Here is a 26,847-nt window from a genome sequence, read left to right on the forward strand (position 1 = left end):
CATAATTCCAATGCGTCCACGTCCCAGCAGCACGCAGACCAGGACGAACAGCATGGCCGTGGCCAAGCATGGGGTGTGCTGGCCGGGAACTGGACTCCGGTGTCCTGTATGAAGGTCCAGAATTCCTACTGTGTAGTCATTAACCATGTGCCAACGAGTTGATCGTGACTCACAGCAACCCCGTGTGTTTCAGAGTAGAACTGTGAGCCATAGGGTGTCCAGTGGCATGGCTTTTTTTTTTTTTTTTTGAAGTAGATTATCAAACTTTTCTTGCAAGGCGCCACACCTCCAACTTTTTGATTAGTGGTCAAGTGCATTCGTTAACCTTTTGCGCGCCTCAGACTCCATCATTCGCTGGTTGGAAGAGCCCGACATCGTGTGGCCATGTTCAGTACTACAGCTGCTTCAGGACTACACACGTTTGTAACCTCTTCCTAACAGGTGCCATGGCTCCGGTGGGATACAAAATGTCTGTGGTATGTGTGACTCTTTTACACTTCCCCAGTTTACAGCTGCCGGATTTAGAATCCCCATGACGTTAGCACCCTTCTGACCCCAAACGGGAGATAGGCTCCGAGCCCCTGTTGATTAACAGGGGAGGTTTCTGTTGATTTTTCACATCATTTCTGGATTGTCTTCAGTTTTTTAGCCTTAGAAAAAAAGAGCCGGCTTTTCTTTCTTCTTTGCTTTGGAGTGTCCCTGAAAGCAAGAGGGATCTCCAGCAGCTCTTCTGGGTTGACAATGCGGCCCGGGTTCGCTCTGGCCTGTGCGCTCCCACCCGCTCTAGCAGATCTGGAAATCCGACCTTCACAGGTGGCAGCCGTAGTGCGGCCAATACGCGGAAGCATTGGCATCCTCAAACTGGACTAAGTGATCCTGGAATGGCTTACCCAACACAGCACCCCAACAGAAGAAACAATGCCAACTATTTGTACATACAATGGAAGTGTAGAAATTCAAGGGGGAAAAATAAGAAAGAGAGGGAGGAGGAGCCAGGGTAGGTTTCACATGCTAAAAATTCAGTCAAGGGAATTGAGAATTGGGAGTTCACAATGGGGATCAGCCATTTTATTCTAGTTTGGGTCTGTTTCCAACACGCATGTCATTGTTGTGACATGTGAGTTTATTCCTGTAGAGTGGAGAGTTTGGACCAGATCACCTCCAAGGCCCCTCTGTCTCTACACCTCTCTGATCTCCCGATGATCACATTTGCTCTCATTGTGCAGTGACACTTTTTAAAAAAAACTCATTTTATTTGGGGCTTATACAACTCTTTATCACAATCCATACATACATCAATTGTGTAAAGCATATTTGTACATTCATTGCCCTCATCATTCTCAAAACATTTACTCTCCACTTAAGCCCCTGGCATCATCTCCTCATTTTTTCCCCTACCTCCTGAAGCCTTTTTAAATGACCTTTCTAACCATTTCTTGTAAAGTTATCCCATGAGATAACTGGGTGGGACTATGTAAATAAGGTGCACAAAACCCTTTCTTGGATGGGCTGAGATGTGTCAATAAGGTACTTGTGGCCCCTCAAGGGGATTAGTTAGTTTTATCATCCCAATCCCAGAGGAAGAAGGACTGAGAGGGAAGTATGCTCTTTGGACCCAGGTTCATTGTGCTGAGAAACTGCTAGACCAGTTTGCCAAACTTCACAAAAAAACAGGTATTGGTTCTGCTGAACCAGTGCAAACTGACTGATTCCCGTCAATGGCTGAAACACCGAGACCAGCTGTGACACTCGCTGCGGCGGTGGCGTGAGCTGGCAGCAGGGTTCGTTCGACACAGAGGAAGAGAGGACACTGTCTTGATTGAAGAACGGTATTCTCGGGTGTTACCGAGTTATTACATGAGTATGGTCTGTGTGTTGTGTGTGTGGTCGATGCAACACGTGATTGAACCTGGCAGAAAACTAGAGTGCGGTGGAAGGGATGGCTGTTGTCAGAATTGGTGACACAGGTTGGAGGGCGGAGGAGCATCTGACCTGCACCTCGTGGGCTTCCGTCTGGGGATGATCTTGATGATTCTCTCTCCTCTTTCTAAAGTTAGACAGGGCTAGCACCGCCCCTATCCACTGTGTCTGGCACCACGTCTCCTGATCAGCTGGATTTCCCAGCAGATAATTCATGGTCTTGTCTCCACTCACCACTGCCTCTTAGGTCCGGTTGTCCTATCACATGCTTTGTTTGTCAAATGTCTGTGATTTCTGGAACCAAGATCTGAGTCAGGATGTGGAGACACATTTATCTTTGTAGCTCCTCTTCTATCTGTGAAACAATGGAATTCCTCAGTGTCATCGAAATGGTGAAAAGAACAATGTATGAACCAGCAAGTGGAACACACACATCCTGGCGTCTCTAAACAAGCTCACACTTCTTAAAAGTTTGCTCAGATATTTTATGACGGATAAAAGTTGTCCTCTAAACAAGTGGCCATCTAGCTGAAAAGCAACAAATCCCTAATGGAAGAAGCACAACACCCCATGTGATCGTGAGGTGTCCATGGGATCAGGAATCAGGCATCAAAGACTCAGAACAAAACACCAACATATCGATGTGAATGACGGGGAGGGCAGAGTGGAGACCCAAAATCCATCTGTAGACAATTGGACATCCCCTTACAGAAAGGTCACAAGGAAGAGATGCACCAGTCAGGGTGCAGTATACCACCAATGAAACATACAATTTTCCTCTAGTTCTTTAGTGCTTCCTTCCTACCAAGATCATATCCCCAATTTACCTTACAAATCCGACCAGACCAGAGGATGTACATGGGTACAGATAAGAAATGGAAACACAGGACAGTTAAACCCCTCAGGACCAATAATGAGAGTAGAGATACCAGGAGGGTAAAGGGAAGGTGGGGGGAGCAAAGGGGTACTGATCACAATGATCACTATATAACCCCCTCTCAGGGGGATGAACAACAGAAAAGTGGGTGAAGGGAGACTGCGATAGGAGTAAGACATGAAACAATAATAATAGCTTATAAATTATCAAGGGTTCATGAGGGAGAGGGGGTGAGGAAGGGAGGGAAAAAAAGAGGAGCCGAGACCAAGGGCTCAAGTAGAAAAAATGTTTTGAGAATGATGGTGGCATCAAATATACAAATGTGCTTGACACAATGGATGTATGTATGGATTGTGATAAGAGCTGTTAAGAGCCCCCAATAAAATGATTTTTAGAAAAGAAAGAAAATTAATACTCCAGGAGCCAAAAGCCATTGCGTGCACTTTACCAGGGGAGGAAAATAATACAGCTTTCTTTTTTGGGGGGGCGAGGGGGGGGGAGAGGGAGTTGTCCTCAATGTCATTCATTTGGCATCAGACGTGGCCGCAGTGCCTTTTGGAAGTGACAGCTTGACACTGATGTCACAAAGACTCGCAGCCCTCGGGGACAACATCCATGGCGTCATTCAACAGAACCTCCAGTGACATCTGCTCTCGAAAGTACAGTGACGAAGACACGGGCGTCCGTGCCCAGGAGCTCCGCTAATTGAGAAACAGCCTCGGAAGGTCTGTCGTCCTCTGTGTGACCCTCAAGGCCAGCACTTCCAAATGCCAGCCGCTCCATGGGAGAAAGACGGGGCTTCCTACTCCCTTCCAGCTGCCGTCTGGGCCACTCACGGGGGCAGCTGGACCCTGTCCTGTCGGGACGCTCTGAGTGGGAGCAGAGAGCCGTGTCTCTGTCCGCAGGGCTGTCAAGGCCATTGGCCCATGGAGATTCGTTAGTCCAGTGGATCGAGTGGGAGGGCAGCACATTGGAGGGGAATTCATGCAGCTGAGCAAGAATGTGTTCCACATTTACTCATTGTTTCCACTGATTTGATTTCACTAAGCGCAGATGTGCAGAAACGTGGGGGGTATCTGATGTGTTCATGTGCTGTCGAGCAGTTGATTTCCAACTTCTGCCCAGAAACGCTACATTGAGTTTCCCAGGCTGTAATCTTGACAGAGGCAAGAGATCACCTGGCCTTTCTTCTGCAGGGCCACTGGATGGGTTTCACCTCCAACCTTTGGGTTAGCAGCCTGGTGCGTCACCATTGCGCCACCAAGCTCCTTTAGTTGATTCTAACTCAACGTATTTCCAGACTCAAAATTTATTTGCAGTAGTGTGAGGTGGCTGGATCGAAAACATCAAATACACAGCTCCCTGAGTGTTTCTGCGACTGTAACTGTTCACAGGCGTAGAAAGCCCAAATCGTCCGCCTGCAGAACTGCTGGTGGTTTTGAACTGACGACCATGTGAATTGCAGCCCAACGAATAAACACTATACCACCAGGGTGCAAGGATGCTGAGTAGATCCTTAGATCTTTAGCCAATCCCTGGAAATCCTGGGAGAAAGACAAGGCTCTCTGTTCCTGTAACGAGTTAGTTTCAGAAATCCATAAGAGCAGGTCCACCCTGCCCTAGAGGGTGGCTATTAGTCTTACCGATTCCCTACAGTGAGTTGTATAGGTTCTTCTCCTGCACAGCTCAGGAACCCAGGAAAGTGGCCTAGGATTTAGTCAGATTTTATCTCTGCACAATAAAGGGGGTGGAGGGGCGGGGAGGCTAGAGAGGGGAGCTGGAGGCTTAAGTATAAGTAAAAAAACCCCGAAATATTCGAAGATTCTTATAGTCATGTATGAAAAGGCAGAAAAATTAAGGACATAAACTATCAGGAAAAGATGTCACACGATTTCAAGCACTATAAAAAGCGCTCTTCAGCAACCTGCCTTCTCCTTCCTCCAGCTTCTCTGAAAGCGAACTAGCTCCATCTGGTACAGGCCCCGTGCTCCTGCGTGCCGCCCCATCACGCCTGCTCCCCGATGTAGGCCGGCGGTCAGCACAAGAGAAGCTGCCTGTAAGCCAGGGCGGAAGGACTCCATGTGAGTTTTCTTTGCCCCGGGTGGATATTCACATACTTATAGTTTAAAAACCCACCAGGTCATCTCTATTTGCTTTTCTCCCCAAATCCAGACCACAAAAGCACCGTTCTCTTTGAATTCCATCAGGTAGCTTGGTTGCCAGCTTCGTCTAGTCTAACAGCCCCAGTCCCTGACTCTCAACAGGACAGAAGCGGTTTGCAGCCTGAAAAATGCTGCCGCACAAGCTCCTTTCTCCTCAGGAGTGGACACCTTTTTGAGTATTTAAAATAACGTCTATATTTTAGCTAGCTATATCTATATGTCCATCCATCTACCATCGCTCTATGGTTATCTATCTATCATCTATCTATCTATCTATCTATCTATCTATCTATCTATCTATCTATCTATCTATCTATCTATCTATCTATCTATCTGTCATCTATCTACCTACCTATCCAGAAGGCCAATAGGGAAGAAAAACCTCAAGTCTAAACCAACTGTGATCAAGTTTAATCCAAGTCCTATCAACCCTTTCGGGCAGAGTAGAATTTTCCCTGGGCTTTCAGAGACTATAAATCTTTTTTTAAAAAAATCATTTTATTGGGGGCTCTTATAGGTCTTATAACATTCCATACATCAATTGTATAAAATATATTTGTACACGTTGCCAAAAATATTTTCTAATCATTTACTTTCTAGATCAGTTCCTCTTTCTTCCTTCCCCCTCTTGTGACCCCCTGATAAATTATAAATGACTATTGTTTTCATATGTTACACAGACTGCTATCTTCCTTCACCCACTTTTCTGTTTTTCGTCCTCCTGGGGATGGGGATTATGTATCAGTCATTTTGAAGGCTCCCTTTTCCTCCCCTCCTTCCCACACCCTCCTGGTATTGCTACACCAATTTCAATCCCAGTGGGGTTTATCCTTCCTGGATTCCATGTGTGTGAGCTCTTATCTGTACCAGTGTACATGTTCCCGTCTAGCCAGAACTGAAAGGTAGGACTGGGGTCATGATAGTGGGGGTGAGGAAGCCTCAAAAAACCAAAGGAATAGTATTTCATCAGTGCTATACTGCGCTCTGGTCTCCCTTCCTAGTGACCTTTCTGTGAGGGGATGTCCTACTGTCTAGGGATGGGTTTGGGGGTCTCTGCTCCCCTTGTTCTCAACATTTTGTTTTGTTTGATGCCTTCTGGTGCCTGTTACCCGATTCCGTCAACACCTCATGAAGGCGCAGGCTGGTGTGACATCTTTCTGGGGCAGTCAATTTTCTCTTTCCCATGGAGTAACTGGTGGGTTTGAACAGCTGACCCTGTGGTTAAGCAGCCCAATGCTTATCCCGCTGCCCCATCAGGGCTCCTCCGATGGAGAGCACTCCTGTGAAGCTATGTGGCAGTGGTTTTTTTCTTCAATTTTTCCCACGCCTGGCTTCTTTTTACCTACAGTTTAAGAAGCTTTGGAGAGGGTGGACAGGTGTTAACTTGAGTGAAGTAACAATAATGTCCTAAAAGAGGGGGAAGAGCAAAAACAAAACAAGATAAAATAAAAACAAAAGAGGAGCAGGGTAAGCTCTTGGGAGGCTTGATGCAGTGCTGAATACAGAATGGCGATCTGACGTGGAAACCTCCACCAAAGCCACCCTCGGTGAAAACACAAAACGACGGCAAGCAGGGCGATTTTAAAACCGCTTTATTTATCGACATTTCAGAACCATTTAAATCGACAGACAATGAAGTTCTTCAGACATAACATCCTGTGTTTATCTTGAGGTACAAATTGGGCCCATTAGATTATGCTCAGGAGAATAACACAACTGTCAACTGGTAGTTAACCACTCACGTTTTCCAAGCAAAGACAGTTATAAAGCTGGTGACCAAATTCTTTGACAAGAGTACACTATTTCCATGTAAGTCAAGGAATGACAGCCCCTCCACACCCTTCCCCCACCCCGCATGTTTTAATCGACAGAGCTCCATTTTCAGCCTGCTTGCTTACACAACACTCTACATGGAACGTATTATGAAAATGGGAGGGAAAGTTGGCAGCAAAGACACGACCTAAGCCCAGCTACCTATTCAGGATTGCAAACAAAGGAAATCTGCAATCTGATAAGCTCTATTACAAAATTCATAACCTAAAAGTTAGAGCAGCAACACGGCAGAAGATATTTGTATATAATTTTAACTGAACGCACACGTACCCCTCCCTTCTGGCTGCTTCAATGAGACGAATTTCTAAGACACCAAGTTTTGAAGACTAAGTGACATGACTTAGTAAGAGTGGCCGGAAGAACCATCGATTACCCCGTCCTGCCGCATTCAGTCCTTACCTATGCCTACTGCTTACACTACGGGCATCTTCCACCTCTGGCCACAGCAGCCCAATCAATAGTGTGAACAGATGAGATGAGCGTGAGGTTTCTGAAAGCCTCGTGTGTCTAGTGCAGACTTGCCATTTCTGGTGGACCGAAATGTTCCTCCAGTTCTGGAGGGTCTTTGGAGCAGGGTCTCGTTTTCCAGCGTCACGCAGCATGTTCATGACAACACACGAGTTAGGCCAGGGGAAATCATGGTCTCTCCTCTGAGGAGCAGCAGGGCTGTGCTCTTAAAAAACCCAAACCCAACAAAACAAAACACACACGGCCATCGGTCGATCGAGTCATTGCTGTCTCATAGACACCCCCAGTGGGTTTCCAAGACGGTAACTGTTTACGGGAGTAGAAAGCCCAGTCTTTCTCCTGAGGAGCTGCTCGGGGTTTTGAACTGCTGACCATGCTGATCACAGCCCAACTCCTCACCACGGCACTACCCGGGGTGTGCTATGTATGGCTCTGGAATATGAGCAGAGAGGTTTCTGGATGAGTAGGAGAATGGTTGGGCCTGCTGTCCTCCTTCCCGAAAGGTTGCTGTTCTGTTCAATTGCCAATCTGGTGAAGGCGGCAGTGTACCGAGCCTTGAGGAATCTAAGGGCAATGTTCACAGTTCAAGTCAAGCAGCTCCCAACCCGAAGAGGACAGGACTTGCAGACATTTGGGATTCTCAGATGGAAGTGACCTGCAAGTGTTTGAGCTCTTCCGCCCAACGTTTTAGATTTTAGCTGCTTGGCTTGCTTTATTGCTCTTTATTGCTCAGAGACTGCTCTTCTCTGAGGAGGGCTGTGATGAGTTTTGCCAGGAGTTTAAAGACCCCAAAAAGGGTTCTGTTTAGACATGTCTCCTGTAGGCACCTGCCAGGAGGAAGGTGCTGCTGGTGGTGGCGGCGGCTGAACACGGTTGCCACCGGACAGCCACAGCTCTGAGCAGGGCCGGGCTGTCTCCTTCATAGCTCAGCTCAGCATTTCTTGTTGTGATTCTCTCCAGGGGACCAGGGCCTTGTCTAGTCCCTTTCTACCGATAGGCGTTCAGTTCTGGACTGACTTATTATGGTTATGTTTATTTAGAGCTTTGGAGATGACGAATATATTTACTACAATATAAAATATCCCAAGTCAATGAAAAAAAAAATTGAACCAATCAGGAGACATAAGCTACTCATAGATTCATTTTACACCGTGAGAGAGGCTGCTGTTTCTGTCACCTGTGGATTCTACAGACTCCACACATTTAACTCCACACATCCTGCTACCCCAAGGGCTGCATCCCTCTTCAACATAAACGTGCCTCAGCAGGAGCCCTGGTTTTGTATATAGGTGGAGGGCAGGGCCGTGTCTTTTTCCAGCCTGGCATCATCAGCTCCAGCACAGCACCTGACCCGGGAGAGGTGCTTGACAAATGTTGAACCGGTGAGCGTCCCAGAGGAACCAGGCCCTGCCCTCCAAAGGGTCGCACGCTGTCAATCAACACAGGACAAAAACAAAACAAAGAACCCCAACAATTTTGTGTCAAGTTTTGCGAGAGCAAAGGTAAAATAAAAATGTTAAAAAGGTTCAATTGTTTACATGGGGCAACCTTCATAATAAACCACGCCTGGCTCTGCTGCTCCTTCTGAATCCGAGAGTTGTGTCCAAGGACTACGGCTTCAGCAAATCGGATAAGGGCTAATTTTTCAACGGTACTTTACCAGTTTTCACTTGAAAAGTTCTGAGGTTAGTGTGTGAAGTAAGGGGCTCACTCCACACACCCTTTGGGGTGCTTTCCAAACACGAAAGTGAGTGCAGGGCGTGGTGTCCGGGAGTGCAGTACCAGAAACGCCTTCAGAGATGCGCTGTTTACTTTGACAGGGGCGCTCCGGACAGACGCATTTTAGAGAATGCTTTCCATGTAAGAGTATTTATATTATGGGAGAGAAAAATCCCCTCCCTTTTGAAAGAAGAGCTACCATCCAAAGGAGGCCCTGGGAGGTGTCAACGCACTTGGCTCATGGAAAGCTTGGCGGTTCGAGCCCACGCAGAGGTGCCTCGTGAGAAAGCGCTGGTGTTCAATTCCGGAACCCCCATCGGAGCACAGGCCTACGCGGACGCACACGGGCTGGTGGAGCCGGGCTCGACTGGGTGGAAACCTCGCTTTAAGATGGAAAATGAGACTAGGCATCAAATCATTCTGACTTCTAACTGTGAGACAGACTGACATTTAATGCCAGGAAATAGAGACTAGGTCTATGAAAAATAAGATCTGCGGCACTAGACTGGTGGGGTAGGCACACATGTCAAGGGGTCACAACCTCCTGTCCTCGGATTATGATCATTCGGTGAGCAGGAAACGCAGCTGAGGGAACAGAATGCAATCCTGCAAGCCACTCGGACGCTCTGCTGGGGGACCTGCCTGGCCGAGCACCGAGGTGCAGCGTTAGACTGTGTGCGTCTGGGGTCCGGGGCGGACTCTGGGGAGGCAGGGCTGTTTGGATAGCACCTTGCTCCTGCTTCAACTTGCCCTACGGCTTCTCTTCCTCCAGAAAGAATGACGACACTGCAGTTTATTTTGGAATATTTAATCATATTTAGTGAAAATGGTCAAACGAATGTCCTGGAGTTCTTGGAAGGAAACGAATGAAAACAGGATCATGAGTATTTTCTTTGGAAAAGAGGGGGAAAATGTTTGCGAAGTAACGCCACACTCTGGGATTTTACAAAGGATTCAGATGGAGCGCACGTAACAACAGGGGGTTGTAGCTCAGGCTTCTGCTGAAGCCCGAAGCAAGGTGACAACCCGATGTGGTCCCAGAAATGCTCTCCAGACCCCTCACGACAGCCACGCAGGGGACTGAGACCCTCCAACCAGAGGGGAACTAACATCTGGCGGAAAATATTCCTTCCCCAGACATCAGCATGGTAGTAGTATATATAAAACCCAGCCCCATAAAGGGGGTAAAGTCAAATGTAATTCTTCAATAGACTCTCCAGTGACTGGTTGTGTGTCTTCCATTACAAAGGCTAACAAAATCCAACTTTGAGTGACAGGGTTCTGGGACTCTTTGGGCTCACTCTGTCCCCTATTCCTAAGAGTGCCTTGATTTTCCCTTCTAGCTCCCAAACTTCAATGGATAGTTGCAAAAGAACAGGCTGTATCCAAAATAAACTCAGAATGAGGTTGTGTAAAACATGTGCAGGTGTATTTTGTATACGTAAATATATACATCCATATCTATATTGTTTTTCCTCTGCTCAAGAAAAAAAAATTAGCAGCAGTTACAGATAAATTATTGTTGTCATGATCTGTATAATTCCTAAGGACGTCACATAACCTCTATTACCAGACAACTTTTGGGAAAAAACATCTTTGACAAAAAGATCCCCTCGCCAAGCAGATCACATGAAGGGTCATGTCAGATCACTAACAGTTTTTAGGCACAAGAGTCCAACAATGAGCAGTGAGCAATCCAAACAACAGAGCACAGGCTAGTGTTAATCGCCTAAAGTCAACCCCAGCCCACCAACAAAAGGGAATTATTGTTCACAGGTGTTTTCTGTTTTTAAGAGTTTTATGTCGTTCAGCTTTGGCTATTTTGCAATAAATATCAGGCCTTCTCACTTAACCCGATTGGGGTTAAGAATGAAGTCTTGGAATATGCCTTTTTCCTGTTAGCAGCTGTTGAGTGTTGAGTGACGTACAAGGCACACCTCTAAGTGTTCCGTACAGCATTTTTATTGATGTACAAAATAGCCTGTTCACCATTCAAAACCGTAATCTGCATAGTAAGAGTGTCTCTGATCCCTATGTACAGAGAAGGTGTTTAGTGCAAAAACATGAAATAACATCCCTGCCCACCCCCTTCTAGAACCCCCCCCTCCAATTCCTTTCCCACTAGCTGGGGTTACTTGGCTATATCTTGGGCCTCCAGCCATTAATGAATTGCATTATCTTCTTCACCTGCAGTTTGCTCAATTTGAAATCCTCAGAGAGGATTTCTTCTGTCAGTTGAACAAGCAAACTCCCATCAATCTTTTCGGTAACGAAGAATGATATGACATCTTCAGACAAACCGATGAACCGCAACGACTTGGACACTTCTTCTATGGAGAGTTCTGAAAGGTCTGCAGGCGGCTGCCATGGGGAGCCATCGCCACAAGACCGGGGAGCCAGCTGGAGATGGAGTGGAGAGGAAAGCGGGTAGGAGATGGAGAAGATGTCCTGCATGCCCTTTTGAACAAAATACTGGTCTTCAGAGAGATCTGGAGACCCAGTCTTGGGGTCTTCCTCAGCACCATCAATTTTCAGAGGCAAAGGAGATGTCTCAGAGGCGACGGTCTCTTCCACTGCTTTGGGGGCCCGTGGGGGTAAGGCAGGGCACGAGACACTCTGCTTTGTGGTGCCCGCTGCGAGAGTTTTCTCATCGGTGCTCTCCAATGAGTAGCTCGCTGACTTGGGACAACCAGAGACGCCGCTACTGAATTCTGCAGTGACCGAGCTGGGTTCAAACTGGCTAGCCACGGGCTCACAGCCCTCAAAATCAAAAGGTGCCGGGCAGTTTCTCTTTGGTGTGCCTGGTGTCTTTTGTCTGGGATAACTGTAGCTCCTGCTTGGATCCAATAGAAAATCACTCCTGGTCTGGCTCTCAGATGCTCCCGTGTAACGGTTAGGCCATGAGAGCCTGGATGACAGAGCTTCCGCAGAAGGACTTCCAAATGGGGATTTTAGGTCCACAGAATCAGCTTTCGTTCGGTTGCAAGGATAGCAGGACACAGGAGTACTTTCTGAAGGACTCGTGTCACTCTTAGTAATGCTGCTTAAGAAAGCAAACACAGAGACAAGTTAGTGACAAACAAGAGCCCACATCCCACGCCTTCCATTATCCAGAGAGGTCACTGGCAAATAGAAAAGGGTGGGTAGGGAAATTCTATAAAGTGTCCAATAACATTTGAATGAAAAGTTTTCATAAAGTACACGGGCAATTATGGATACGCATAACTACTTACAATACAGTGGAGATGGTATAATTACTGATATGGATAATTTAAGATCTAGCAGAGATGGTGTATGTATAGGTGTGCCTATCCCGAACCCAAACCAAACCCACTCTTATAGCCAATTCTAACTCATAGCAACCCTGTATAAGGGCTTCAAGGCTGTGAATCTTTCTGAGATTTGATGGCCTCCTCTCTCTCCCTTGGAATAGCTAGTAGCCTTGAGCCACCAGCCTTGTGGTTAATAGTCCACTGCTTACCCAACAGCACTACCAGAGTACGTGCAAGCACATCTTTTTTCACCCCCCCATATACGTATTAGAAAATAACATGAAATATTTTATCATTAAGCATTAGTTAGTGGATGTCTGGATCTTTATGATGAAAGAAAAATTCAGCCACCTTTCGGCTTAACAAGTGCAATGATGGATTAGTGATGTCTGCAGTGGGCAACTGTGGAGTGAGATAGCAGGAGCTACAGTTATCCCAGACAAAAGACACCAGGCAAACTGTCCGACACCTTTTGGGTGTCTCATGCTTGCCAGCCTTGTGCTACAGGATGTAACTATACCTTCACCATCCATTACCCTATTTCTAGCAGTAAGTCTGAAGTAGGAAGAAAAGTTTCAAATAAAATGGGTATGCTTTTTAAAAATAACTTATTTATGTACAATTTAATAGTATTACCCTAAAGACTTAAATGTCCAAACAACGACAGTTAACAAAAAATACCTGTGAGGAGAGCTGCTGTAAAGTTAATGATTACAGTAGGGGCATTCAGCTCTGGGCGCCTCATTTTCGAGGCCACAGTGAAGCAAGAGTGAGCTCACAGGTAGGGAACCAGGCTACCGAGGGCCCAGGTAGAGATGCCAAGGGAAACAGTGGGCTGAACTGAGGCTGTTTCTTTTGGAGAAGTGGACTTACATCAGAGCTAATTTCAAACTTTCATGGGGTGACAAAGGCTGGTCCTGCTCATACAATTTTTCTTGACATAAGAAATAGTTGGAAGCCACAGGCAGATAGATTTCAACTCAATATTATGAAAGAGTTCTAAAAATAATTGTTAGCCTTTGCCAGTAGCGGAATGAGCTGCATTGCAAAAGAATGAGCTCACGACCCTGGAAGGATCCAGACAAGTGAATGAATGTCTACCTGACCGCAATGGTCAAGAAGGGGGCTCTCTGCTGAGCGGCATCCTCAGTGCCAGCCGCACTGGTGCTGGCCCACTTGGGTCATGGTTCAGGCAGAGAATCAGATGCTGGTCTGTGAGAATTGCTGGCAACCCGTGGGCTGCTTCCAAGAGAACACAGCAGGACGTCTTCACTGCATTTCTCAGAGGCTCTCCTGTGATCTTCCCTTCCTAAGACATTGTCCCTTCCATCTTTGTCAAAATCAACTCCTCCCCAACCCCCTGCCCCTTTCCAGTGAAATCCACCCTCCCAAACCCCCTAACCCAACCCCATTTCCTCTCCCCCTGTTGTACCTATGGTTGGGCTACCTTGCTTGTAAGAAGGGCCCCAGGCACCCGTGCACTGGCTGGGGAGAAGGAGCTGGAATGGGGACCTGGCCCGGAGACTTACATGTTGTGCAGCCCTGAAGAATAGTAGGACAGGGTGGGGCTGGGAGACCGAGTCTGTGGCCGCGCTGGCTTGGCTGTGCGAGGAGGAACCGAGGGACTGGTGGACGAAGGCTTTGCGCTCCGGGGCGGAACAGGCGGGGCGTTCAGGAGCCGGCATTCTTCCCTGACCTGGCGCGGAAAAGAACACTCGGGGTTAGCAACAGACCGACAATGGCACCGGGGCCAGCTCGATCCTCAAGGGTCAAGTCACTGCTCTCAAAGAGCAGAGCAGGGTGAGTGAGAAGACCGGAACACACACAGATGGAAAACCCTGGAGCCTGCTGGGGAGAAAACAGGGCGCCTCGCGCCTCCTTGCTGGGACAACTGATTCAGAAATAAGTCGCTCGGGACCCGTCAGTTACTGCTGAAATGTAGCAAATACCATGAGCGTTCCGGGTGTCTGCAAGGGCGCGAGACGTGTGAGGGATTATGGGAGGTTAAGGATGAAGGGGCAGAAAGCAAGCAAGATCCTTCCGCGGTCCTGGACACCCCCGGGACACCCCCCCCCCCCAGGACTCTGTGGACCTGCTCACCGAGCTTCTGACTTCCAGCCTCTTCCGACATGCGAGTGCCAAGAAGAATGATCCAGGGGTCATCTCAGGCACCCCATCTGATTCAGTAAATTTAGGGCGTTCCAGAGAGATTCTAAATTTCGGACACAGTCCCAGATCAGACAGACGCTCTTGATCTCTGGGCCAAACTTGGGTGGCAGCGCCCTTAAGTCCCCCAGCCCAGCCTTCATACGCACACTGGATTCCTTCCACTACCTGATTCCACCAGCTGTTTGCTTTCCATCCACCACCCTCAAGACTATGAAGTATTTTTCACATGTACTTCTCGGTGTCTGGCAGCAGGGGGCAGATTATACCAGATTCTCCCCATCTACCCTGACGCATGTGTTACTGCAAATGTCTTGGAAGTATCTTTGTTTTTAAAGGATGGCTCCCACCCTCTCTCCACATCCCCCCCACCCCCCGGCCTTTAACATCTTTTCTATGCAGGCAGCTTTGGGGTAATTTAGACAACAAAACAGCCAAGTTCCCATGAGCTCTGGTACGAATTTTGCATACAATAAAATAGAGTCCACATTGGATTACATCACCTGCCACCCACACTGCACACGGGTCGGGGCCTCCAACTGGCTTCCTGGGCCTCATTCACTTGCCAAAGCAAAGCCAGATGAAAGGTCATGTGACCCCGTTCACCAGCCAACCTCCATTCTGTGCGAAAGGTTTCACCTTGGACATTTTCTTCCTGGGGCTCGGATCACACCTTTGGAGCTCCAATAAAAACCCAACCCTCAGAGCAGCAGGTTCTTCCTCGATAGCTTCAGGCTGCCCCTTCTGAAAGTGTCTGGCCAGTATCATTTCTACACCCTCGATGGGAGAGCCAGCTAAAAACAGGCCTTAGTGTCGGCGGCAGACTCATCACTGGACAGGAGGGCGAGAGGATCGCACAGGAGGCGGGGGTGGGGGGTGGGGGCGGCTCTTTTAAGCAGCTGAGAACCAAGTGGGATACTGAGGTTCCAGGTGAGCTACCCCACTCTGTCTTTGGGGAAGGGGGGTTGTCTATGAGGTGGTCTAATTCCATCTACTTTCCACGAGCTTTCTGAAGCGCCCTCCTACATTGTGACGCCTTCCCTCTTCCACTTAAGTTGTGAACTAGTCGATGGCGCAGGCTCCCCTGCAGAATCTCGGCTGATGGGTGGGATTTGCCTACAGCTGATCTTGGTCCCTTTATGCGTACAGCAATGGGAACTATGGAAAACCTGCCCGCTAACTTCTCAACTTTCAAAAAAAGGGAACTTTCAATTTTGAGGTGAGGGTGGGGCATGGGGCAAACACGGCTAATGCCGAACACCATTTAGAATGTTTTGGATTCGTCATTAATTATGGTTCATCAGGAAGTCTTCTAGCTGAAATGTCCATTACAGGATTGCCAACATGTCAAATTAGAGTGTATTTTAATTTCAAAGAATCCTTGGGGGCAAGATCTTGGAATGAAAGTTGACCCCGGGGAAGTTCTCTTTCCTGTTCTTAGAACCATGGTAGGCACTCAAGGCCGTGGAGAGCAGGGGTGGAGACCTGTTCTGCCACGGGCCATTCGGCTATCTACACGCCATTTTTGGCCCATCCTGGTCAAACATTTCATTAACTTATCCCTAACGTGATGGCTGAGCTCTTTGGTGAGATGTGTGATGTTCCCCAACCGAGTGAGACTTTGTGGGCTTTTTTGGTAACAGGGTAGTCTCCAAGAGTTATCCAGTAAGTTTTCCCCACTGGAGGGGCAGGATCGTGCAATATAAATCACTGAAGACCGTTGGGCCTGGTGAGGTAAGCGCTGGCTAACTGATGTTTACAGCTAAGCCTCAAAACAGATTGTAAGACAAAGAACAAGTTTGGAGTGGTTGCGTTCCTCCCGGAGGTGGTTCAAGGACGTAGGTGAGTGTAGGTGTAGGAATCCTTGGTCTTTAGGGGACGTGATGTGGTCAGGGAGGAAATATGAAGGAGGCCAGAAAAGATTTGCCTCCACTGTGATGAGAGGAGAGTTCACTGGAGTTCACAAGCTTATTAGAAACCCCAATTGAGGGGGTGGGGCGAGGCTGTAGTTTTAAAACGGGCATGATAAGACATCAGCTGTAATTTTGTGGAGGCACAAGACAAGTGGCTTGCGTCATCCTGGGCAGGTGTGGAGAGGCCTTGACAAGCCGCAGGACCGATGGCCCTGCCAATGTGCCTGCACATGACCACACTCTTTCCCACTTGTTGCTACATGTGTGCTTGCTCGTGTGAAGCCACAGTGCATTGCATCTTATGGAGAAAATGATGTCTTTGGGGGGAATACATACATTGTGAAATTCAGACGTGATGGTGAGGGTTTCTTGTGCCATCTGGACTATGTCCTTACACCTTTACATAACTCTTTTCTTTCTTTGCTCCTTGATTGGATTCAACATGGGCCATTTATATCCAAACGGAACGTGGCTGTGCTTCAACCACCTCTGATCCACGAGGACAGGCAATTTAACAACAGTGGAGGGCCAGCCACCGCAGTGCCAGTTCCCCTCCTACTCGATTACAACGTGCAAGCACGACATCTTCTGCACATTCTCAAAACCTCCGCTTGTGGTTGTCATCACTTCTCTCCAAGGGCCCCTCATGGCTGTCTTGGCTCTCAGTGACACTTTGCAGGCTGCCTCTCTCCCATCATTCTAGAACATTCGAGCAGCAAGTGACTCTTACTCCTCCGGTGCCTCTACGGGAACAACCCTAGAAATGCTCCACCCAAAGTGATGGATTCAGGGTCACCTCACCTTTCTTGGCTCTCTCTACTTTGATATCTAATGTTCATCCCTACCTCACTGCCAGTTCCTCTGGCCCAGCCCCAAACTGACATTCTCTGAGCCCATCCCAACTCTGCTAACACATATGGTTTACATTACTTCCTTCTCATTCATACTGAATGAGCCTAAAAGTGAAACTGGTAGAGAGGGCTATCATCATTCGGGTTCCTATTGTCGTGGGAGAGTAGAGTTTGAGGAGCTGTCACCTCTGGCATTCCGAATGCCACGGAGAAGTTTGCACAGGCCTCAAAAATGCAGCTAGGTGCCCTTTCAGTTTGAAGTCCAGACCCCAAGAATATCGGTTCCGTTTTTATGTGGACCTTGCTATTGACAAGATATCCCAACTTGATGCTTGTTTTTCTAAATCTTCTCATATTAGTGCTAATCTTGGCAGAATAACCAAGGTGCCAGCAAGGTTTACTGGCACATGAGCCACATCAACACCACACTTGGGCATAGTGTTGTGTGAAACAGGACTTGTATTTCTAAACTGATCATGTCTGTGGCTTTAATTTTAAGCACCTCCAAAAGAACCTGTTTTAAAATGACGATGTAACAAAATAAAATATTTCTCTTAATTCCATATGCAGTATCTAGTCTCAACTTAATGTGGCAGCTCAGGGGGAGTGTGTGTGTGGTGTGGTGGGGCTGGCAGGGTTGGGGTGGGGTTATCTCCATTACCAGTAATATACCTCTAGGTGCTAAGCAAGGGATTGACTTTTTTTTTTTTTTTTTACTTTACTGCATTTTGGTGAAAGCTTCCCAGCAAACGTGGTTCCCAATGAACGTGTTCCACAAACTGCTGCGGGACATTAGTTACATTTGTCACAATGTGTCCACCTCGTCTGATTGCAGTCTGGTCCCCTTGCAGGACGCCAGCTTCCTGGGCTTCTGACCAACCCCCTGTGCTTTTGAGACATTCGGATGGCTACTCTTTTCATGTCATTTTTTCTTTCACAAGAACAGGTGGTCTCAGGGGGATGGGCTCAGTTCTAGGATTAAAGAGTGTTTAGGATGGTCGTCTCAGTGGGTTCTGGTTCTTTGTTCTCTATTTATCCAGTTTTTTAGCTTTAAAAAAATTATTTTTAGGATGGAGGGGGAAAATGAGGAGCTGGTACCAAGGGCTCAAGTAGAAAGAAAACGTTTTGAAAATGATGATGGGAACAAACGTACAAATGTGCTTGACACAATGGATGGATGTAAGGATTGTGATGAGTTGTATGAGCCCCCAATAAAATGATTAAAATATATAATTAATCATTTATTGGGGGGGCTCTTACAAATCTTATCAATCCATTATTCAGGTGTATTAAGCACACTCGTATACAGGTTGGCTGTTTTGTTTTTTTTAAAGCTCGAATTTGAGTTCTACTCTGTTCTTCTTCTGTTCTATCTGACACCATCTATTATGACCCTGGTCAGAACATTGCACTGTCAGGGTTGGTGGCCAGGAACCACTAGGTGTTCTGATCTCGGGTTGGGTAAGGCTGAGGCTCTTGTAGGCGGGGTTATCTCCTTATGGCCTCGCTGCTGCCCAGACCTGGAGCTGTGTCTTAGATGGTCGCTCACCAACGCCAACGACTCCAGCTGCTACCTACTTCACTAGGGTGCTGATCCTGCTCTGTGTGAGCTGGGGTAAGGTATTACCATCACTTACAGATTCTGGGTGGCCTCTGCCTGTCTTCAGTAATTCCTGTAGGCGGGGGTGAAGGGGTGGGGTGGGGACCAGGGTGAGCCAACGGCCACTTGTAACTACAGCCTTGGTTCCCTTGCTATTCTCTGGCCCAAGGATTTCCTTTCTGGCTGGTCACACTCCTCTTGGTTAGTCTCACTCTCGCTTCCTTGCTTCTTCACTGCACGTCTTTTTTCCCTTTTCTAAAACAGTCCGTGATCTTCTTCGTCTAGAAGACACCACCACCCTGATGCTAACACGACTCTCCTTGGTAATCGTTCATACGGTAGAGATTGCTAGCCCCAAAACTAAAGAAAACGATAATTCATCAAAATGCGGTAGGTTTTTATTCTTTTGCGAACTGTTGATGTTCTTTAGTCTACAAGCATATTCTTAAGGAGGCATCGTCAAATGATTACTATTTAACAAACTGAAAACCAGGGTGGTGGAGGTGGTGTTTGGAAAGGGCGTCTGTCCTGGGGGCAGACAGCTGGAGTCAAGGCACCATTGCCATTGTCCCTGAGAGTCTGGGAACAGGACGTGTCTGTCTACTGCATTAAGTCATTATTATTTTTTCATTAATTCCATTTATTTATTAATATGTATATATGGTTATGGAATGAATACTAAATATAAAAATGAGAAGTCCATGGTAATAGCTATTTGGAATGAAGATACAAATTGGTAGATGTAAGCAAAGTGTGCACCCGGTTCTGTGAGAGCTCCACGAATGCACTCCAGGGGACAGCAGAATGAATTCATAGCCATTTTCTAGAGAAAGTATTAGGGAGGCAGGACTTAGGAAGGCACAACATTTCAGAGTCCTGGAGAAACCATCGGAATGATACTCTGGTCTAGGGGCATGGAAGGTGTGACAAATACTGGTTGCGATTTTCAGAAATTTAGAAGGAAGGAACAGGGTTCAGGAGAAACCAAAGAATTCCGCTTTGCAGATAGCGAGTTTGAGTTGGATATTCTATACTCTATAGTTGGAACTCACAGGGGCACCAAGATCCTCAGAGGAGAAGCAAAGAAGGTTTTACTTCTAAGGCATGGGCAGAGGAAGAGACAGTGGAAGAGGAAAACAAGGACCAGGGCTTACCATTCACACAGCAGGAGAATCACCCAGGAATGGTGTCCCGGAAGCTGAGGGAGTGGAAGACTGTGGGAGGACGACAGAGTCAAAGCTGTCACGAAGTCCAGAAAGACCTGGAAGAGGCTTACTGAATGTGAGAGTTAGCAGGTCACTGCTGACTCTGGTGACCTTGTAGCTGAGATCAGAAGCTAGATTCCAGTGAGGTAGAGACAGAGCAGGAGGTGAGAATGGCATTAGAAATGGCAATGTTCTTCATGAATACTGGCTGCAAAAGGAGCAAGGCAGCCATTAGAAAGGCATGCTGGATTGAGAGAGGTATGCCTTTCCTTTTTAATTTTAAAAACCTGGAAGAAATGGGCAAATTGTGTACACCTGTGCATGTTTCTTGGCGTGAAGTATACGCAGGCTACAGAGATCTGAGTTTTCCTTTAGGATGGAGGGAAGAACACGCCTATTTCCACTCAGCCCTGCCACCACTGGGCACCTAAAGCTAGAATAGTCATTACTGGTAGCTTTTCTAACAGCTAATGCAATGGCTACACCCACCCACTAGACACAGGGCTTTGGAAAACATCATGTTTCTAAGAAACGGTGACCCACCAAGTCAAATATCAACTATGATCTTTGCTCAAAACCAAATATGTCATCAAATGAGATTTCTTACTTTATTTAGAACTACTGGCTACAAAGTTTAACTTGATTCACTACCTCTTAGCATACGAGGGGGTACCCTCACCAAAAGGTTTTTTCCCCAAAGCTATGTATTGAAATTGAAACCCTTATCACCTTCGAAGTACTCTCCATTACACTTAAAACATTTATCAAACTTGTGATTCCATTCTTGGAAACATTTTTCAAACTAATTTGTTTAGATGGCTGGCAGGATCTTCATTTTTTTTTTTCTTTTTCCTTCACCTCTTCTACATCATCAAATCGCAGTCCCATGTCCCTCTTCATTCATGGAAACAAAAAGAAGTCGCATGGAGCAAGGTCAAGTGAGTAAGGTGCATGGGGCAAGAGAGGCAGGCTGTTTTATGCCCCAAACTGGTGCACTGAGACGTCTGTGAGTGCAGGTGCATTGTTGTGGTGGCAAAACCAGTCCCCCATCTGCCACCAAGCAGGCCATTTTGGTCACACACTGTTACGCAATCTTTTCAGAACCTCTAAATAGAAAGCTTGATGAACAGTCCAACCTGGTTGAATGAACTCCAAATGCACTAATCCCCTCACATCAAAAAATAAATGAGCATCGTCTTGATCTTTGATTTCACTTGATGAGCTTTTTTTGTTTGTTTGTTTGAGAGGTGAGATGGCGTCTTCCACTGGCTTGATAAATGCTTGCTTTTGGGGTCGTAAGAATAGCACCATGTCTCCTCGCCAGTAATGACCTTGGGAAAAAAGTCTAGGTTGCTTTGGAGCTGTTCTTTCAAAGCATGACATGTTTCTAGTCCACGCTCTTTATGCAAGTCAGTCAGAACCCAAGGCACAAATTTCACAGCGAGTCTTCTCATCCCCAAATCTTCTGTTAAAATTTGCTGAACTGAGTTCCAAGCTAGTCCAGATAATTTCCCCACTCTCTATAATCGTCTGTCATCAGTCTTCGAGCACATGTGCACAAATTTCGTCAACATTTTCATCGGTTTGGGAAGTTGATGGTTGGTTGTCCAGAATAAGGTTGGTCATCAATCAACATGTCACCTTTTCTGAAACAAGAAAACCACTTGTACACTTGAGTTTTTCCCATAGTGCTGTCCTTATAAGCTGTGTTCAACATTACAACGGTTTCTGTGGCATTTTCCCCACGCAGGAAACAAAATTTCACAGCCACACGCTGTTCTCTTAAAGTGCTCATCACAAACACTGAGGTTTGAGCAAAACTACTTTTACAGAAAAATTCACTGTGGCCAGAGAGAACCTTCCCAGAGGACGCCACTGGGTGCACTAAATCAGAGTGAGTTGCTCGATGCTCGCCTAGGGGGAAACTGCACACTACAAAAGCTCCGTCGGTGGTGCTTCTTTTGGGTACCTGGGTACCACCTCGTAGGTATTTACTCTTCCCTTTCTCTCTCCATTTCTCAGTGAACTAACTCTGATTACTTAGGTGGGAAATGCACAGGGTAAGGCACTGATCACCTGTGAAAAGGATCTTCTTGCTCTGGCTCCATTTAAAAAAAGCATATGCTAATTTGTTAATAATAGAAAACTTATTGTTATGCCGTTGGAAAACAGGGTCACCAGCAGATGTTTGCTGTTGACTTTGGGTCTATTATGACTTATGGCTCAGGGGGCAAAAATACAAATATAATATGCAACTGGAGCATTTTATACATATTGCCTATGAACTAATTTCTAATATTCCCCTATTACACTTACGGGGTTAAAACAATGAAACTGACACAAGACCCACCAGGTGTTTATAAAACAATGTAATATGGAAAGAGGGACTTTGGGGCGAGAATTTGTTGCTTTGTTTTGTGCCACGGAGTCGATTTTGACTCCCAGACATCCCATGTGACAGGGTAGAACTGTGCCCTAGGGTGTTCAAGACTTTCATCTGTAAAGGAGCAGAACGGCCACCTCTTTTCCCTTGCAGAACAGCTGGGTGGGTGTGGCTGTGAACCTTTCATTCAGCACTGGAGTGTTTAACGGGTGCTCCACCAGGGCTCTGTGTGGCTTTGTTTTGGTAGAACAATGTGCAGAAAGCTTTGTCTTCCTTTCTCAGAACTACCTTTTCTGCCCTGGGAGAAGTGACCCTTTCATATCGCTCACTGACTGAGCCCAAGAGAGAAGTTAAGAAAGGCAAACAGAACCCTCACCAGGTCACATGACTTTGCTTTCTGGTCTTTAGATATTCGTTTTTTGGGGGGAGGACAACTTAATTTCACAGTAGTACTTGCTCCACTCTTAAATAAAACACAAAGGATTTGTGGATCCTGCTGAGGAGGCCACCCGTACCTCCTCAGTGCACACAGTTTTGAATCTGCCATCACGCGCTGCCGTCGCAAAGACCACACAGCATGGGACACTGATGACTCCCACGCAGGTAAGGACCATTGTGTTTCCATACTGCTAGTGACCCCGGAAACACAGGCCCCCTCGATGAGCTTGATCTTAAATGGGATTCACCTTTACCACTCTTTTTCTTTTCTCAAATGGCCAATTCAGGACGCCAGTGATCCAAAGAAAAGAGTTTTGTAACCAGACTTCTCTGAACTTTGTAACTTTGCCTCCCCTGCCTGCCCTCTGCCCTGTATTCTACATTTCTTCCCACACTCCCTTCTCTCAGATAACAAAATGAGCCCAGCCTTAAGAAATCTTATTTATAAAGGGGCTTTTATACAAAGAGTTCATAACCCTGTCATGTCACATAGCTATCACTGGAGAGTTCCAGCTGAACAGAAATTCAAGTTTCGCAGTGACAGCATGGTGATACAATTAACCTCTCTCTGATTAATGAAGGGAGGGCAGTTGTGATTTACAGTCAAAACGCTGCTGCTCAAGGGCCGCGTTTCTTCTGCGTTATACATTAAGGGAAGGCCCGAAAACAGACCTGTCTCTGAAATGGTGGCCAACATCCAAGCCTCAGGCAAGGGAGGCAAAGGGGAGAGAGCAGGCAGTCGGTCACCCACTGGGAAGCAAGAGGGGCAAGAGGCTCTGAAAAGAAGTTCTTGTTGAACTACTAGGGAGCTTCTGCCATGGGCTCCGAAGAAAGAATCTGCCACTGCGCCAGGAAATAAAGACCTTTTCTGAGAAGTATAATAAATGATAGACACATCTAAACGGCTTGCAACTTCCCTATAAATGTGATTTTGTACCAATGGCATCTACGAGCACAGATATAAAACAGGGACTATATATCCAATGGGAGATTGTAATTATCTTTATTAACATTCTAAGCATTGAAAATGTCCGTGGCCGCAGAAGGAGGGTGGGGGAGAGAGAGAGAGAGAGAGAAAAAAAAAAACAAGCTGGGCCTGTAAGGTTTCAATTAAAAACAAACCTGCACAAAACCAAAAGCAATTAGCTTCAAAATTACCCCAATGATAATTTAGTCTGTATTTCAATTAACAAATGGGAACGTCCTGTCAGTATGGCTGGCCTGCAGTCAATATACTCCTCAAAAGTTGTAATTAAAATTAATTAAATGTCAAGTGCCCCAGGAAACCTCATTAATTAGTAGAATACCCAGTAAATATTTTTGTGGAGGATTCATTAAAAAAAAATTTAAGTACCCAATCATGAATATTCATATATCAGGTTTACATTATGAAAATCTGTCCTTTAATGATTTTCCTAAAATTAATACTTTGTAGCAGAAAGGCAACCAAAATACAATTCAGCAAAATAAATGGAATCGAAGCAATTCTCACAGCCACTGCACCAAGTTTGTAAACACTTCTATGACCATTTCTTAACTGGGTGGTTGGGTGAGGCTCCCTGCCTGTCCCATGCGCGTGATTGAGAGGTTGGGTAAGGGCTATAACCTGGCCATACCCCAGGAATTGAAACACCCAAAGCACTTTCTCAGGTTGACTCTCTGCTATCAGTTTACTGACCAGAGTAGTTTTTGGACATTCATTGCAGGTTTAGATTAACACATAGCTTTTTAACAAGCTCTAATTCTCCAAGGAGCCCTGATTCGCAATGAACGTACACTGCTAACCATATCATCCGCAGTTCCAAACCAGCCGCCGCTTCTACAGGCATCAGATGAGGCTTTCTACTCCCCTGAAAAGTTTTTACTGACGTATATGGTCGCTGTGAATTGAAATTCGCTCGGTGGCAGTACATTTGGTTTAGGAGCTAGTTCTTCAACCCCCCTCGTTCCTCCCCTTGCAGGACTGTAAACGATTAAGAACCCCATTATGGCGCGCAGTTTCAGTGTGAATATCACAAATTTGGCTCCACAGCTAGGTCACTACACTGCTAGTCAAGCATCTTAAGTTGGGTGACAAAGGAGGTTTGTGCTATTCTGTCGCCCGGTATCAAGGATCAAGCACGATGAAACCGCTCCACAAGCACTCTTGTCCTTGGGTGCTACCAATGGTTTAGGGCTTGACACGTGAGGTCACCACATGCTGCAGTCACTGGAGGGCAACCAGCACTGCCATCCCCTGGCGTGTTTAGCATGTGCGGACGACTGTTGTTCAGAAGGTGCCCATCCCCATGTGCCCTGGCGCCTTTGAGGAAGGGTCTGTGCATACGACGATGACGACGTTCCTTCTCTAACCCTCACACCAGCGAGGATAGAGGGAAACACTCCCCGAATATCCCTTTCCATTTGACCCTACATTGGAACACATCTTCTGTGAAGTTCCTGCTCCTGTTTATTGAATGCTTACCAAGTGCCAGGGAGAAGTGCCAAGGGCTTTGTACAATGCAATAATGCAGCGAAGAAGCTGGCATCACCCCCACAGGAGCTTACTCAGGGAGCCTAAGTATTCTACTCAAGGTACAAAGTTACGCAGTGGTAGGATGAGGACCCAAACCCAAGCGTGGCTCTTGCATGTACTGCTAAGCCGCCTCATGATTTATTCACGGCGTGGAGCAGATCACCTGTCTCTGCTTCCAGTTAAATCTCCCTGAGAAGGGAAGTGAAGACTCCATTGGGTGCCTCCTATATCCTTCCGCTTCCTCCTGCCTCGCTCAGCCTGTCTGAAACAGGTCCGGGCAGTCCAACTGCTTTATCCTTCAATCAGTCTGCCCAAGCACCCAGGGGATCAGGCCCAGTCAACATGACATTAAATTCACCCTTTCGGTCTTATTTTTCTCAGACACTAACAAGGCAGTCTGTTTCAGTTAAGGGACTTTATTTCTGGTAGACCTGCAGCCTCGCAACAATGAATGTATGCTAGCAACCAGTAACTTAATCTTCGCAACCAGCTTCTAAGTCATAAGAGGTGATGTGGAAGACTATCACAAAAGCCAACAAATTCTTCATGAACCATGCACGTAGAACGTGGTCTACCCTAGCGCTTCACAGCCTCAAGCTTCTGATAGTATTCTCCTTCCCAGGACTTTAGAAAGTGCTGTGATGTTAGCCACCAACCACGAGTGAATGTGCTTCTCTCTGCTCCTCAGGCAGACAGAAGGCATGACGGCTGGGCTCTGGGTTCCTGGGTAGACAATGCTATGTAAGTGGGCTCAGAAAGCCTGATAGCTTGGGCAACGATTTATAATTCATAATCCACATCAACCAGAACACCGTGGAAGTCAAAATACTCTATTATTAGACTTTAATGCACGATGCTGCCTTCCTGTCATTCTTCTCCAAAATGGCATCTTCTAAACAGGTGAAAAACAAACACACAACAACCCCCCACCCCCATCAAAACCAATCAACCAAATGCAAAACAGTTCTGGGAAATGACGCCTCGTAGAGTAGACCTGGGTTTAGATGGTAGACACATTACACACCCTTCCGGTGGACTCGCGCTCATGCTGACCCCGTGGGCTTCAGAGCAGAACTGCTGGGGTTTTCCAGGCGGTGACAATTCAGAAGGCAAATACCAGGCCTTTCTTCCAAGGTTCCTCTGGTGCAGTGGTTCTCAAACTTCCTAATGCCGTCACCCTTTCATACAGTTTCTTGTGTTGTGGTGATCCCCCAACCATAACATTATTTTTGTTGCCACTTCATCACGGTCACTTTGCTACTGTTATGAGTCGAGCGACCCCTGGGCAAAGGGTCGTTCGACTCCCAAAGGGGTCACGACCCACAGGTTGAGAACCGCTGTGGCTGGTGAGTCTTTTTGGACAGTAGCTGAGCACTTGATTGCTTATCCCACCAAATAGAACTTACTGCCACCGAGTCGATTCTGATTCATAGTGGCCCTAACAGGGCAGACTAGAGCAGCTCCTCTGGGTGTGTAAGACTGTAACTCTTTGCAGGAATGGAAAGGCCCACCTTTCTCCCCAGTG

At 46.7% G+C, this 26,847-nt stretch overlaps 1 protein-coding gene across 2 annotated transcripts in view; it reads right to left on the minus strand.

The window, feature by feature from the left end:
* Positions 1–6,534: 6,534 nt before the first annotated feature.
* GAREM1 (GRB2 associated regulator of MAPK1 subtype 1) overlaps positions 6,535–26,847 on the minus strand; it is a 224,227-nt gene continuing 203,914 nt past the window's right edge. The window contains exons 5-6 of one of the 2 annotated variants that reach the window (XM_004702937.2): positions 13,781–13,947; positions 6,535–12,019 (exon numbers count right to left, since the gene is read on the minus strand). In XM_004702937.2, the coding sequence (XP_004702994.1) occupies positions 11,119–12,019; positions 13,781–13,947 (1,068 nt within the window). In that variant the 3' untranslated portion in view covers positions 6,535–11,118. Of the gene's footprint in view, positions 12,023–13,780; positions 13,948–26,847 lie in introns of both variants that reach the window. The other variant, XM_004702936.2, reaches the window with a different exon arrangement.

Source organism: Echinops telfairi, unplaced genomic scaffold (genome assembly GCF_000313985.2).
Source record: "Echinops telfairi isolate 266 unplaced genomic scaffold, ASM31398v2 ScPeMD7_7400;HRSCAF=8409, whole genome shotgun sequence".
NCBI classification, from domain to species: domain Eukaryota; kingdom Metazoa; phylum Chordata; class Mammalia; order Afrosoricida; family Tenrecidae; genus Echinops; species Echinops telfairi.